General features: G+C 38.2%; 1 protein-coding gene across 2 annotated transcripts; it reads left to right on the forward strand.

Moving 5' to 3' along the window:
• The first annotated feature begins 101 nt into the window (after positions 1-101).
• Positions 102-13,627, forward strand: GRSF1 (G-rich RNA sequence binding factor 1). Of its 2 annotated transcripts, none has more exons than XM_027058060.2 (10): positions 102-564; positions 3,031-3,187; positions 4,222-4,377; positions 4,728-4,871; positions 5,566-5,701; positions 7,843-8,024; positions 9,205-9,326; positions 10,504-10,639; positions 11,250-11,325; positions 12,245-13,627. In XM_027058060.2, the coding sequence occupies exons 1-9, from the start codon at positions 211-213 to the stop codon at positions 11,297-11,299; spliced, it is 1,437 nt and encodes a 478-aa protein (XP_026913861.1). In that variant the 5' UTR covers positions 102-210; the 3' UTR covers positions 11,300-11,325; positions 12,245-13,627. The 2 variants fall into 2 exon arrangements, with proteins under 2 accessions (XP_026913861.1, XP_014937382.1); XM_015081896.3 differs by lacking the exon at positions 102-564 and adding an exon at positions 720-857.
• Positions 13,628-16,501: the final 2,874 nt, after the last annotated feature.

Consider the following 16,501-nt stretch of genomic DNA (forward strand, 5'->3'; position numbering starts at 1 on the left):
GTGGCCCCTCCCGGCCCTCCGGCAGCCCCGCCCCGAGGGCGGAGACCGGGCGGAGCAGCGCGCTCTCCTCCGCCTCCTCCCGACTCGTTGCTGCCCCGGGTGCCGGCGGCGCATGTGCCTGGCACCCCCTCCCCGGCCCTGGATTCCACTCCCCCTCCGCTCGCGCTGCAGCCGCAGCCGCCTCCAGGCCCCGCGCCGCCTCCGGAGTCCATGGCCGGGACGCGCTGGGTGCTCGGGGCGCTGCTCCGGGGCTGCGGCTGCAACTGCAGCAGCTGTCGGCGCACCGGCGCCGCCTGCCTGCCCTTCTACTCGGCCGCCGGCTCCTTCCCCTCGGGCGTATCGGGCCGTCGCCGCCTGCTGCTGCTGCTCGGGGCGGCCGCGGCCGCCGCCTCTCACACGCGGGGCCTCCAGACCGGGCCTGCGCCCGCCGGGAGGCTGGCGGGGCCACCCCCCGCGGCCGCCTCCGCCGCCGCCGCGGCCGCGGCCTCTTACCCGGCCCTGCGTGCCCCTCTGCTGCCGCAGTCGCTGGCGGCGGCCGCGGGCCCGGCGCGGAGCTACAGCCAGGTAGGTGGGCGCAGCGAGGGGCCGCTCGCGGGACCCTTTCCCGGCCGCGCGCACGCGCTCCCGCGCCCCTCCGCGTGCGCCTCTCGTGCACGCCCGGGGATCCGCGGCACGCGCCGCGCACCCTCCCCCCCTTACCCCCGCCCGCCCAGTCCTCCTATTGGGCCCCAGAACAAGGGACGCTCTCCCAGGCCTCGGGTTTTCTCCTTGTTTTGTTCTCTCGAGTCTCTGGTCGGTTGGGCAGTGTAAGTGTGGCTAGGGGTGAATGTTGAGGCCTTGTTTCCCGCCGGCCCATGGTAGGTTTTGTGAGGCTGTTGATGCCCCCACCCCGCATCCCTGTCGCTCTCCGCCCGCTGGTGGTGAAGTTGGGAGGCTGGACCCGCGGAGGGTTGGGAGTTTCCGTGCAGTCAGAGCCCTAGGCCTAGGCGGCCCTGGTGCGCCTCGCAGCCTGCTGATGGGGAGGTTCACGCACAGAGTTACGTGGGCTGGGTTCGTGGGGAAGGAGCCTCGTCGCCAGCGCTCCCCTCTCCCTCGTGTCCCTGGGGAAAGGCGGGCTGCCCCAGTTTACTGAAGGTCACCTCTGCACTTCACCTCCTCTAGCCGAAGGTCCTTTGGGACCATGGGTGGCCGCCGACGGGAGGACGGTGTGGAGACTGAAATATTGGGGGAGGGGACCTGGAAGAGGGGACGCTTAGGGGTAAAGCCACGACTTGGGGACCCAGGAGGGAGGCTACAGTGTTTTCTTTTTTAAAGTCGGTGTGTGTCCTTTAAGAACTCGGATTGCAAATATTTTGTGCCTTGTAGGAAGCTTTCTTTTCTGCTTGTTAACGTGGCGTCTGGGAAATATCAGTACACGTTTTGACTACCCACTCCTGATACCTTGGATCATATTTATCTAATTCAGTTTGTGCTTCTCCTTGAACTTAAGGGAAACTGGGAGGCTAATCAGCATGGCTTCTGTCTGCCAGTGTCTGAGCTAATGGATTTGAATCCTGGCCCAGTACTTTGTGCTGCCCTTTTTGTAAAAGCTTGTGATGCTTGTGGAATTCTGGGAAAATGGGGAATGTTGCCTTTATTAAAAAACACAAACTATCTCTAATAAGCCTTTGCCAGCTGGCTACTCTCTTGATTATTTTTCTGTGAAATTGACAATAGTATCTGTTGAGCCTTTACTAGTGTTGTTACACACTGTGCTTACATTTATCATTGACTTCTTAAAATTCTATGTAAGTCTTCATGAAAATGAGGAGAACATACAGAGGAGTGAAGTATCTCTTTAGCCCGATAGAGTGCAAGTCACTTGTCTTAAAACCTGAGTTGTCTTTCCACATTGATAATTGTGCTTGTTGCATTTTTATTAAGTATGTAAGAGACTTCTGCTAGAGGTTTACATTTATCATTACTTCTTGCAGTTAGACGTAAGTCTTAATGTAAACGTGGGATGGTCCAAAGGAATCTCTTTCCTTAGGCCAGTAGAGTGCAAGTCTTAAAATTTCAGTTGTCGTTCCTGGTTATGGTTGTAGTGCTTATTGGAATCTTATTAAATTCCAGCGTTTGCTTAGTATTGTAAAATAGAGTTCTTTGGGTATGTCTCAGGTTTCTGTCACCTTATACTACTACTGTCACCTTTTATGATCTTTCCCTTATTCAGTTGGTCGGATTTGCCATTTGACAGATTAATCTTTACACGCCTCCTGCTGTCTTGTTTTACCCAGTCCTATCTTTTATTAACTCCCCTTTGCCTACCAGGTTAAGAGAACACATTGAGCTTGACACTCAGGTGCCTCTGCTATATGGTACCAAGTTCCTTTTGCCAGCTCATCTTCTTTGGCTCCTAATTGTCCCTTGCAGTTTAGCCAAATGGGATTATTTCAGGTTTGCAAATGGACTGTTGTTCATGCTGCTGCTTCCCCTCACCTCTCAAACTGGAATGCCCTATCTTTTATATATGGCTGTCAAAATTCTGTCCTTTCAAGGCCCGTCATATATTATGTCTTGATTCTTCTGTTAATGCTCTGTTTTGAATTCCTCTAATAATCTTATATCTTAATTACAGCACTTAAAGCATCTTGTCTTGTAATGCTTGTCTTAGTTTAGATGGTAAGCTTTTTGAGATGAGGGCCTAACATGGCACATGGTGAGTAGGAGGCACTTGTATTTGTCAGATTGAAGGGACTCTTCTTGTTCTCCCTTAACTAAAATACTATTGTTATTGGGGCTGATGAATTTAAAAACAAGCCCAGAATAAAATTTATGTCCTGCCAAATCACTGGGATATACCTGCATGTTGCTTTAGAGTATACAATTTAAGCCAAAATAGGATGGGTTAGATTGGGAAGTTTATTTCTTGCCTCTGAAATAGTAACTGTCTCCTAAGAATAACATTCGGAGTGTTAGTTTGCAGGAATAAACAATTTCTAAGTAGGTTGTCAGAGAAGTATTTTTACATTTTTCCATTTTTCTTGGAAGGAGTCCAAAACGACCTACCTGGAAGACCTTCCACCTCTCCCTGAGTATGAATTGGCTTCGTCCAAGTTAGGAGAAGAAGTGGATGATGTTTATCTCATTCGAGCTCAAGGATTGCCGTGGTCGTGCACTATAGAAGATGTGGTTAACTTTTTCTCAGGTATATTTTATGTATGTTTGAAATATGTAATTTTGTTTGAGTTTTTACTCAGGTAGTCTCACAAAACCCAAGTTAAGCTATGCTATAGACGTCTTATTTGATATTTGGGAATTGTCTAGTTCTGACTGGTTTCATATCATACCAAGTAACACCATGTGTACCATTTGTGGCATATGCCAGGTTTAAAGACTTTAAATGCAACTAAAAAATGTGGTGTTCAAACTACATGGTAGAAACCAGTTTTCTCTGAAGTTCAAAAAGCAAAACCTGTTAACGGTAGCTCTTTATATGTAACACATACATTTAGAATACAGGATCACTTAGTGTCAAGCGATATAATTTCCTTAATAACATTTTTGGAATGTTTACATATCTACAGTTAGTTTTTAAGTTCTGTATCTGACTGTGATTTTTAATATTGCTCTAAAAGACCTTTAGAAGATGCCACCTTAAATGTTATAAAATCATATAATAATATATTGTGTACTTTCATGTGCATAACATTGAGTGGGTCAAGTATTTTATGAAGCCAGTTACATCTTCAACTAGTTGCCATTATAAGTATGCAGTATGGGGATCTTTTCCTTGGTAATGAAAAGGGGGCACAATCAATTATGGTAACAACATTATTCTTATAGCATTTTAGAGTTCTTATAGTTACGATTGTAACAAAAGAAAACACTTCTATATAAATCTAATCATATTTTAATTTTTTAAGTGATTTGAAACTGATTGTAGAAGCATTGGGAGGGGCATAATTTGTTCTGTGTTGAGCTTGTTTGCTGTTGTAATGATCAGGAGATTATAAGCTTATATGTTAAGGTTTGCTGTATTTTTCAAGTGGAACATCTTCCAGACATCCACCTTATTAGCATTCGGACGCCTTCAGTGATGGGGGTTTCTGTAAGGAATATGATAGGCATTTTGGTTCATGCATTGTTTTGTTGTTGGAATTGGAAGATTGCATTCTAGTGACTTTTCTAATTGAAGTAAAAGTTTGATTTCTGGTTTTGATTTTACTCACATACTTTCAGACTGCAGAATTCGCAATGGTGAGAATGGAATACACTTCCTCTTAAATAGAGATGGGAAACGAAGGGGTGATGCCTTAATTGAAATGGAGTCAGAGCAGGATGTGCAAAAAGCCTTAGAAAAGCATCGCATGTACATGGGACAGCGGTATGTGGAAGGTACGTGAAGTCACGTTCTGGCTTTTTGTGATCAGTACGTTAGCCTATACTGTCTAAGGCAGTTCATTTGATCCTTAGCAATAATGAAGTAGTTAGATGTTAGGAATATATCCTTTTGTAGGCTGTGAAAATGAAGCACAGAGATAATCTCAGTTTCTTATTTATAAAATGAGGATGTTGACCAAGTTTACCTCACAAGATGGGATGTTTAAGTCACAGCTGGCACACAGTAAATAGTCAATAAATATCATTTGTTATTTTAAAATTCTTGGATAACCCAAGAAGTGTGATTTTTTTTTAATGTCTTCTGTTATGTAAATTTGCGTACTTTTTGTGCTTTTACATTGCAGTTTATGAGATAAATAATGAAGATGTGGACGCCTTAATGAAGAGCCTGCAGGTCAAATCTTCACCTGCGATAAATGATGGTGTGGTTCGTTTGAGAGGACTTCCTTATAGTTGCAATGAAAAAGACATTGTAGACTTCTTTGCAGGTGCTTTTCAGTTATATCATGTTTATGAATTATATCATGTTTATATCAGTATATCAGTTACATTATGTTCATGCCTTGTTTTTTCCTCCTGTTGTTTCCTTTTATATCTTAGATGAACCTTTTCTCCTAGGTAACTGCATTCAGTTATATTTGGTTCTTTAGGGGAGAACTCTTCACTCAGATTACCAATGTTTATAGAAATGTTTTGACCTATCATGCTGATCTTTGGTGGACTCCACATTTCAAAATTATTTCATGTAGGTTTATTTTACTATTGAGAAAGGTAATCTCTCATAAGAGTGGCTGTATTTGTCTAAGACAGTAACAATTTATATGGTTTAAAAGCATTATCATCTAATTTTAGCTCTAAAAAATGTACCAATATTAGTCATGTTAGTCTAAATTCTTATTTCTCCTACAACACAATTAATGGCAAAAAAAGAGAGGAGAGATTGTGTGTTTTAGATGGACTGCATGGATTCTAAACATTCTGGAAATACAGATGTGTAGGTGTAGCTGGATAATAATTTTCTTTCCATTAGGCATGTATTCAGCTTAGAGACTAGCAAAATACACCTAAAATTTTAATAATAAAATTCAAAAAAATTAATAGTATGTGAATGAATGTGTTATATTCTAAGGATAAAAAAGACTCCTGTCAGCATTAATTTGTAATAATTTTTTGGTGTCCTAGGACTGAATATAGTAGACATCACCTTTGTCATGGACTACAGAGGGAGAAGAAAAACAGGAGAAGCCTATGTGCAGTTTGAAGAACCAGAAATGGCCAACCAAGCCCTCTTGAAACACAGGGAAGAAATTGGTAACCGGTAAGTGAAGCAGATTCTAATAATGTGGAAGTATCATACATTGGGTCATTTTATGTATGCGCTGTGATAGAACTGTAAAATTATCTAAACACAGCAGAGAGGATAGCATGATGACATACAAATGCCTGACACTTAGGATTAACAAATTATTAACATTTAATATATCTGTTTTTTTCAGTAGGCATCTTTAGAAAGCATTTTCTTACCTTATGTGATCCAAGTATTATCACATCTAACAAAATTAGCAGTAATTTATTATCTAATGCCAGGCCATAATCACTTTCCTAATTGTACCAAAAATGTCTGAGTTGGTTTTTTTTTTTTGGTGCCGGAATCTAGACATGGTTCACAAGGTGCATTTTGATTGTTATGTCTCCAGTTCTCTTAAACTAGGGCAAGTTCCCTTCTCCTTTATTTATTTATTTTTTTATTCTCTTCCCCTTTTTAAATGCAACTAACTTGAACTAACTTGAATAAACTGAATCAGTCGTCCTGTACAGTGTCTCGTGTTTTATATTGATCTTATTGCTTCTTCATTGTGTCACTAGTTTCTTTGTATCCTCTCTTATTTCCTGAAAACTGGAAGTTAAAGCTAAAGTCTTAATTCTTGATTCAGGTTAACATTTTGATATGGATACAATATAGGTGTTTTTGTATACTGCATATTACATCACATTAGAATGCATATGATGGATGGGTTCATTTGTGTCAAATTTGGAGGAGTACTCAAAAGTGTCAAATTTTAGATTGCTGTTTTACTGCTTTCTGGCTGTGTTATTTGGCTGCTTTGAAGTTTAAAAAAAAAAAGAAAAGCCATTTTAAAGTTGTGTATTTCAGGATCTTTGTATAGAATTGATTCAAAGGTCTTTATTAAATTTTTTAGATAAAAATATGTATGCAAAAATACCCTCTCCCCCCATTTTCTTTCAGTAGTTTTCATGTATGTCTTAGGACAAATACATCAATGTTTTTATGTGGTAATGTTATGGCAGTGTATAAATCTCTTCAATAAATTAAGAAGTGGTGCCTATCTAATAGTTATGGATCTGTAAATACAAATGATTTTTGCAATTCAATCTTGATAACTTAATTTGGAAAAAGCAGTCTTGAGGGAAAAAAAACACACAAAAAAACAAGCTGGTTCCAGAAGCTTGGATTTAATAGATAATCCCACTGCCAAGTAGATAGCAAGTCAGAATTGACATTTAGTTCATGAATCCTCATTGACGTCTTGGTGTTGTTCTGGGGGAAGTTAACTCCTCATATACTGTGAATTTTTTAAAAAATACATTTATTTTGAGAGAGAGAGTGCGATTGGAAGAGGGGCCGAGAGAGAATCGTAGGCAGGCTCCATGGTCAGCACAGAGCCCAACACAGAGCTCGATCACATGACCATGAGATCATGACCTGAGCCAAAAATCAAGAGTTGGACACTTAACCAGCTGAGGTACCCAGGCGCCCCTGATTTTTAATATCTTATACAGATATCATTAATTTTCACAGAATTGACTTGTGAGGCTTCAAGAGATTGATAACCAACTATAAAAAACAAAACTTTTCTTACCAGATTATTTTCATACACACAATTAATCTTTGCATAGTTGTCCTCATGAAGCAAGACAGAATAGAAAATACTGTTAAAGGGTGCCTGGGTGGCTCAGTTGGTTAAGCGTCTGACTTCAGCTTAGGTTATGATCTCAGGATTCGTGAGTTCAAGCCCTGCATCAGGCTCTGTGCTGACACCTGGGAGCCTGGAGACTACTGCAGATGCTGTGCGTTCCTCTCTCTATACCTCCCCCACTCATGCTCTGTCTCTCTCTCTCAAAAATAAACATTAAAAATATAAAAACTAGATAAACATTAAAAAATTTTTTTAAAAAAGAAAGAAAATACTGTTAAAATGTATATGAAGAAAGCTGTTATCTTGGGCAGGGATGTGAGAAAGATTGAATCAGTGACCTGTTCTGTTGAGAGTACTTTTCATGGGCTAATATCTATATCTTATCTTACTTTTCCTCCATCACTTGTGTTTCATAACACCTTTGTGTTGGAAATATTATATATGTATGTTTTATTTTAAACGAGTTCAGTCTAAAGTTACTTTGCATTGCTTGTGCCTGTTTACTTTTGCTTTGACATAGATATATAGAGATATTTCCAAGCAGAAGAAATGAAGTCCGAACACATGTTGGTTCTCATAAGGGAAAGAAAATGACATCTCCTACTGCTAAGTATATAACTGAGCCAGAAATGGTCTTTGAAGAACATGAAGTAAATGAGGATATTCGACCCATGACAGCTTTTGAAAGTGAGAAGGAAATAGGTAAGGACCTGCATCCTGTTGAGATTTAATAAGTCTGTCTTGTGATACTAAAATATTTTTTATGAACATGTTGTATGAAATGATTAGATTATAGGACCAAGGAATTGAGTTGAAGATTTATCGGTCTTTGAGTGTAGTATGTACTTTGAATATGTGCAGCAGGGCTTAATTATTTCATAAAGTTTTTTTATTTAATCATTTTTGTAGATTCTGTATAAAAAGCTGGGTGGCACAAATATAAAAGGAGGTAAAATGTCAACATTTACAGATGAGGGGTGCCTGGATGACTCAGTCAGTTAAGTGTCTGACTCTTGGTTTTGGTTCAGGTCATGATCTCATGGTTTGTCAGTTCGAGCCCTGTGTTGGGCTCTGCGCTGGTAGCGTGGAGCCAGCTTGAGACAGAGTCTCCCCCCGCCCCTCCCCTGCTCGTGCTCTCTCAAAATAAATAAATTTAAATAAACAAAGATGAGAAAAGATGTGGGTAGAGAGCAGAAATGTTGACTGAATTAAAGAGTTTTGTTTGCCTCTGTATTTAATTATTCCTCTGATTCCTGACCACTAAGCCACACTGAAGTTTGATAAATCCTTTTTAAACTGGTGCTATGGGATTATCCCATTACCATATTTATTCTTTTTTAAGTGGCTATAACCCCCCAAATTTCTGTTGCCTCTATTTCTTCACTCATAATCATTTTTCTTCTCTTTGTTCTTATAGAAAAATCTGTAGTTTATAATCTGGTATTAGTTTGAGGCACTAAATCTTTGCACTAAATATTCATGGGGGTTCAGGTGATATTTGTTAGGTGTCACACATTTCAGATTATTTTTGCTTTTAAAATTAAAGCCCTTCCTGGGGCTCCTGGGTGACTCAGTCGGTTAAGCGTCCAACTTCAGCTCAGGTAATGATCTCGTGGTTCCAGAGTTGTAGCCTCTCTGCTCTCAGCACAGAGCCTGTTTCAGATCCTCTGTCCCTCTCTCTCTCTGCCCCTCCCTGCTTGTGTGTGCTCTCTCTCTGTCTCTCTCTCTCAAAAAATAAAAAATAATTAATAAAATTAAAGCCCTTCTTTACTGGTTCAAGAAGAATTGAATAATTGGACATAAAGATTATGCCTAATTATAATCTGTTAATAACCCTTGAAGCCTTTATGTTCCTGATAGTGCTTTTTGTTCCACTTCCCAGAATTGCCTAAGGAGATGTCCGAAAAGCTTCCAGAGGCTGTTGATTTTGGAACCCCATCTTCACTACATTTTGTCCACATGAGAGGATTGCCTTTCCAAGCTAATGCTCAAGACATTATAAACGTGTGTGGCAGTAAGATACCCAATCTCAATAGGTTTGAACAAAAGTTCTAAAATTGAACTTCTATTAATTTGGGAAAGATAGAGAAGAAAATACCATATTTCTGAACTATCTTTGGACAGTAAGATGGCATCTCCATTGTTGTAGAGGCTGAGAAGTGTGGGTTTTATTAAGGTCAAATGTATAATGATAAAGAGGATTTTACAGATACAAAATAATGTGGTATATGTTTAGTATTCTAATTAAGAAAGTTTGAAAAAACAAAACACCAAAAGACAGATAAACATAGACAAAAAAACAAAACAGGAAAGTTTGGGTTTTCTCCAAAATGGTTCATTTTATTCATTTTTGAGTTTAGGAAACAGACTCCGAGGGAATTTGTCACAAGGCAGTTATATACTAAACAAGAATCTAGTGTTCCTATGCTTAGAACCATGTAGGCTTCTTCGTCAGGATTCCCTAATTCTTGGAGAAAAGGAATTTTAAAAATACTCTTATAATAGATAGTATATGAAAACAAAAGGAAGCAACAGCCATATTGACTTCATGAACTTGAGGACATATACGTAAGGTAGATTCCAGCCTAGACTCTTCAGTTAGTGGTGGGGCCTCAAAATTGTCTTCATTATTTAAAAAAAAAACCCAATAGGAGTCATATCTTTAACCAGACGGAAGTTGCACAATCTCATTAAAGTATTACATTCGTGTTGCTTTGGTTTGAAATGATAACCATACTCAGTGTGGTAGTGGTTTATGTAGTGCTGGTAAAAAACCTGATTCACAGGTACATGTCTGATGAAAATATGGTAAAAACGACTTATTAAGAAATGAAGTATATTTGATGGATGCTGTTTAGAAACAGGGAAGGATAAATTAGGGAGGAGTAATAAAAGTAGTCCTTGTTGGCATAAAAAAGTTTGAGTATTCTTTGTGTAGTGTACTTATAGTTTACGTTTCCAGTGAACAAATATTTGAAATGTAACCTTGAGTTCCAAAAGGATCAGAAAAGCCAGAAGAGATGGTAGATGTGTAACTACATTGTTGCCTAAGGAGATATCCTAAAAACAAATTTATTGAGCGTATGAATCAGAGTCTGAAAGAAAAAAATGCAGAACCTTAAGACTTCTAGAAATTGGGCCTCCTACCATTATGTTCCTTTTGGCTTCTTTTGTTGTTTAGTTTTTTGCTCCACTGAAGCCTGTTAGGATCACCATGGAATACAGTTCCAATGGGAAGGCCACTGGAGAAGCCGATGTGCACTTCGATACCCATGAGGATGCTGTTGCAGCTATGCTCAAGGATCGGTCCCATGTTCGTAAGTGCTGCTCATGGTTTCCATTGTCATTTTGGATGTCTGTCTTTGCTTACAAATGCCTTTCTGTATTTTGAGTTTACCTAGACTTTCTACTTGGGTAAACTTGCTCTGTTAATACTACTAAATTACATATAAAAAGGGCAAAACACTATATTGTAATGAAAAGCATTTGTTTGTTTGCTAATTCTGCATATTTCTGTACAGAGTTAGGTAGGGTTTTTTTTGCTTGTTTTTTAGATTTTGTTTTTGTTTTTAATTAGGAAAAGTAATGGACAAAGGGTTTGAGTTGCTGTCTGAACTATGAGAAAATGGCTGCAGTATTGTTTCTCCCTTTTTAAAAGCTTTATTTTTTTTTATTTTGATTTTATTTTTTGAAGTTTATTTTGAGAGTGAAAGCACGAGTTGGGAAGGGGCAGAGAGAGAGAGAGAGAGTGAGAGTGAGTGTCAAGCAGGCTCCATACTGTCAGCATGGAGCCTTACAGGGGACTGGAACCCATGAACCCCTGAGTTCATGACCCCTCAGCCAAAGTCAGACGCTTAACTGACTAAGCCACCCAGGCACCCCTTCCTCTTCAGTTTCTTAAAGTGAATCTTTTTTTGTCATTCTCAGACCATAGGTATATTGAATTGTTCCTGAATTCATGTCCAAAGGGAAAATAAGACTTCCAAGGACTCCAGATAATAAGGTAAATTTAAAAGGTACAATTGTGGGAATTATTTTCAGTTGATAAATTAAGCATTAACTCATTTATAATATGGTGGAAACCATTTTTTTTTTTTTTTTTTTAATGAAGATCAAACTAATCATGATATTGAGCATCACAAAGAATCTTTTGGCATCATTCCCAATATGCATGAATCTATGTGCCTAAAATTAATTTTTACCTTTAATACCTATTAATTATATCACACTGAAAATGTGCTTACTACGTTAGTTTTTCTTCCTATAAAATTTAAACATATTTTCTCAGTTTCTCAGATATTAAGATGTTTAAAATGATTCTCCTGAAATCGGGGTGTACATTGTTATGTTCACTTACTGTAACACTGTCTCTTTTCCTAAAAAAGTGTTATGAAAATGGTTGTCCTAGGAAGTACATGATTTCATAGTTAACCTATGACAAATCTAAATGTTTTGATGTCCCCTCCCTTGACTAAATGTTATGTGGTATCTTTTATTTCCCCCTAAAATCTTTTAATGTATTGTAATCATTTTTTTGTATATAGTGGTACATTTGAGACTGTTAACTAGAATGATTTCTTGGAAATACATGGAGCATTTTTTTACTATAGTTGTCATAGGCTATTTTTGAATATTAAGTCCCACAATCTTGTGATGTTAGATATTAGTTAAATCCATGTTATATGTATTTTGTGCTTAATTGTGAAGATCTACTGTCTTCATACCAGGCTGTAAACACTAATGCCTAATAATTGTCCTTAACTTAATGGATTTGTCACCAAATGGACTTGCACTAAACCAGGAAGAAAAGAATTGATCATTTTAAATGGTCTGGGAATGGCAACGCTTTTTTTTTGTTTGTTTGTTTGGGCAACACTTTTTCATTGTGAGTAAATGTCCAACATTTTTCATTTTATTTTCAGGATGAAACAGGAAGCATTTCATTTGCACATCTTTCCTGGACGTGGAGTATAAAGTTCCAGTTTTGTAGCAGCAACTGCTAGAGAAAGGATTTGGGGGTTTTGGGTTAATTGCTTATAAGACAAATTACATAGTGGACTATTTAGAAAGGAAAAGGAAAGTTTCAGTTTGGAATTATGAAATAAACCACAAATTTAAATTTTTGTTTAATCTTCAGGATCTGATTTAAAAATCTGGTTTTTATTTTATACGATTAAACACTTTGTTTTCATAGAAGTTATGTTACCCAGTGTAAAGACTACATATTTTTTTTCAGCACTGTCCTTGAAAATCTTCCTCCCATTTTGCAGATGATCTGTTTGAGGTTTTGTCTTTCTGCCTGTGAATTGAGAGCTCTGATTGTAAAACTTCTCTGGAATGAAATGCTGATTTATTTTAACCAAATACTCACCAAAGCAAGGAAAGGTTTCAGACCTTCAAACCATTATGGTTTGGCAGAGTAGTTATAATTTTAGGTGTATTAGATTACTTAGGTAGGGGTAGAAATTTAAAAGAAAGAATCAAAACAAAAAATAAGTACCACAGGTTAGTGAGTGTAAATGACAACAATTTGGCAGTTTTAGGTCTTTAGAAATGTTTTGCCTTTCTACGCCTTGTGCTAAAGGCATTTGACATTGGTGCCTGTAATACTAAAGGAGAGAATTCTAGTCTCAACTTAAAAGTTCACTGAACACCCACCCCCAACGTTTTTTGATTTTGGGTAAATCATAAGGTGTGTGTTAGTCTCAAAACTGTGAAGTGACATGTGAGAGAACAGTCCTGACTGGTAAGGACATTAATGGCTTCACTTGAATTTAAACCAGCTCCCTAGAGGAAAAAAATGTGTCTCCTCATTTGCTTTTTCAGTGGGATAGCATATCCCATATTTTAGAACAAGTAGGGGTGCCTTGCTTAAATAAAAATAGCATTTAATGTATAATTGTGTGAAGGGTTTATGGATAAAGCTGTACTTCTGTCACATTGTGACAGTACCTTCTGCTTAATATTAAACAGCTTGTTATTTAAATATTGGATCAAAATGGCTGGCTTCAAAATGTAGTCGTTAATAAACTAACTTTCTGTGCACCTGTGTAGGAGAATCAAAGTCCTGTATACTTTCTTTGCCTTGTTCCTGTTCTCAGGGTGACGACTGCCACATAGTTACCAGGAGATACAATTCTAGTTCTTAAAATTGAATTAGCCCAGATTTCTGAGAGGTGATATCTGGAAGAGAGATGATGCCTTCTCTCACCTAATACATAACCATATTTGATTACCAGCTAAGATATGAAATCACTGTACTGTAAGTAGTCAATAAATGAAGGCTTGTTTCAGGCTGCAGATTACCTAAGAGTATTTATTTTGGAGTGTGTGTATCAACCAAATATATTTTTGTTACATCAAGTCCTGGTATAGTGTAAGAAGACATTGTTAATTTTCATTTGTGTTTTTATCATATGAGCTTGAAGTAACCATCTTAACGTCTTCAGTATTACTACTTAAATAGAAATGTGTTTTCATATATGGTTGAGTGTATCAAGCTATCAGAACTGGTGTCTATAGTGGAGTGATATATTACAATATGATCTTTTCTCTCTGTTTAGCAGTAGGTATCTAATTTGCCATGAAAAAAGTCTGTAGGAACTGTTGGGATTGGGGTTGGTGAGAAATTCATTTGCAAATATTTTAAAGCCAATGAATTTTCATTTGCACATCTCTAGGAAAAGAATGAGAGCAAAGCTTATATGGTGGGTAAGCATGAAGGGGTATATCTTACCACACTAATGACTGAGTACTGCGTACAAAAGGTGGCCGTTCTTGGGAAGTCATTTTATAAATTCAGACACTTGACTATACTCCTTCCTTGAATAGGTGATAGCTTGTTATTTAGGATAGTAAACGAATGATTGCTGAGACGGCAAATGTAGTTACTGGAAGGGGAAGAAAAGCACGTAATAGATTAAGAGTAATCTTTTATTCCATCCAATCAAAAGACATATTTCTCTCTCCTGAACTTTGACAAGACTGGATTGTGTATTATTATTAGCTATTGAAAGAAGTAATGACAGTGAATTTCGCCCTTCTGCTTGGGTCCTTTTGTGTCTTTATAATCTCTTTTGTGGTAAAGCTATAAAAATAGCAGGTTTGGATATGGCCAGGTTACCCATCCTGCTTTAGATAGCTACTAGAATTGCAGGAGGGAACTCTGTGTAGACACCCAGGAGGAGATGGCTAAAGATCATGATCTGATTGATACACCCGCTGATAGGAGAGAATGAAGCAGGGTCCCAAAGTGTTTGTCCTTCTGCCTGGTCGAATAAGGCTTCTGCCAGGTAGGAAAGGAGACTGTCCACTGTGGACTGGAAGTCTCTGTGGTGTAGGGAGGAGCAAGCAGGAGAAGGCCACTTACAGCCACATGCCCTTTTGAGGCAATGGCCTTGCTCATTATTAATCAACATGCCCTATTGGCATCTTCTGCCATAAACAGTCCCTTAGCAGATTCTCACTTGGCCAGGTTTGTTTTTGAGTTACATTCTATTCACTAACATTCCATTGTTCTAAGAGTTTCTCCTACATTATGTGAAAACGTTCACATTCAATTGGCAGGACCTTATTATGGAGTAGAATGGTTTATCGGCAGTAAAGTAGAGGCAGGCCTAAGTTCCAGGGGCTTTGAAAAAAATTGCTGTAATGTAGTAGGAATACATTTTCCCTCAATTCAGCAGATTAGAAGAGAATCTCTGAAGTTTGTAGGAAGGGAATAAAGCTGCTATAAACATTCATGTGTAGGTTTTTGTGTGTACATAAGATTTCAGCTCATTTGGGTAAATACCCAGGAGTATGATTGCTGGATCATATGGTAGGACTATGTTTAGGTTTGTAAGAAACTGCCAAACTCTTCCTAGGTGGTTGTGCCATTTTGCATTTCTACTAGCAATGAATGTGAGTTCCTGCAGCAATTTGTTCTTATCAGCATTTGGTGTTGTCACTGCTTTGGATTTGAGCTATTCTAATAGATGTGCGCTGGTTCTCTTGTTTTAGCTTGCAATTCCTTGATGACCTAAGATGGTCAGCATCTTTTTATGTGTTTATTTACATCTTCATATTGCCTTTGGTGAGACGCCTTTGGTTTGGTTTGCCACCCAGTATTTTAGTTAGGTGGTTTTCTTACTGGATTTTAGGACAGGGATATATATATAGGAAGGTTTATTTTGGTTCTTAAATCTGTATGATATGAAAATAAATGGTGGGGTAATTTGTAAATTGTTTATATTTTATTTTTTGAATGAAATAAAATCAAGAGATATGAAAGGGTAAACAGTGAAATCTCCCTCCCATCCTGTTCTTCAGCTACATAGATCCCCTTCTCAGGCAACCCTGCCATCAGTTTCTAGTGTAAACATTCAGTGATATTTACTGTGTAGATAAGCAAATATTAATAGATATTTTCATTTTAAAAATATAAATTTATAGTATACTATACATGCTGTTCTGTGCCATTTTTTTCCATTTAATACATCCTAAAGATCATTTTATATCCGTATATAAAATCCTCTCATTTTTTAAAATGTACAGTATGGATGTACATAATTTAACCTGTCCCTTACTGGTGAACAGGAAAATTGCAATCTTTTGCTACTGTAATGCTGAAATGAATTACCTTGTAATAAACTTATGTCATTTTGTACATACATAAATTTCTCTAGGATAAATGGTCAGAGTATGTGCACTTGTAATTTAGATCTACAATTAAACTTATGTCTATAATTTGTTTTTTCTTAGTTTGCACCAGCAATGCAAGTGCCCATTTTCCCATAGCCTCATTAACACAGCATATTAGCAGTCGATTCTTGGCCAATCTTGAGAGGTTAAAAAAAAAAACCCAAAACACAATGGTATTCTTCTATGAGGTGGCATTTCATGTTTAAGACTTGTGGGATTTCCTTTTCTGTGAATTGTCTTTTTTTCTCTCTTAAAATCTCCATCTACTTATTCTCTTCATATTAATCTTAAAGCAGATCCAAGACATGGCATCATTTTATCTAAATATATTTCAGTATATATATTGTCTTTAAAAAGGACTTTAAAATAATACCACCATTCCTAAAAATACTAATTTCTTATCACAAATAATGTTTTGAAAAGTTGATTTGAATCAGGATCTAAACAACAGTCCACACTGCAGTTGGTTATGACTTTCCCCTGTAATATTTTTTTTT

Source organism: Acinonyx jubatus, chromosome B1, assembly GCF_027475565.1.
Source record: "Acinonyx jubatus isolate Ajub_Pintada_27869175 chromosome B1, VMU_Ajub_asm_v1.0, whole genome shotgun sequence".
NCBI classification, from domain to species: Eukaryota; Metazoa; Chordata; class Mammalia; order Carnivora; family Felidae; genus Acinonyx; species Acinonyx jubatus.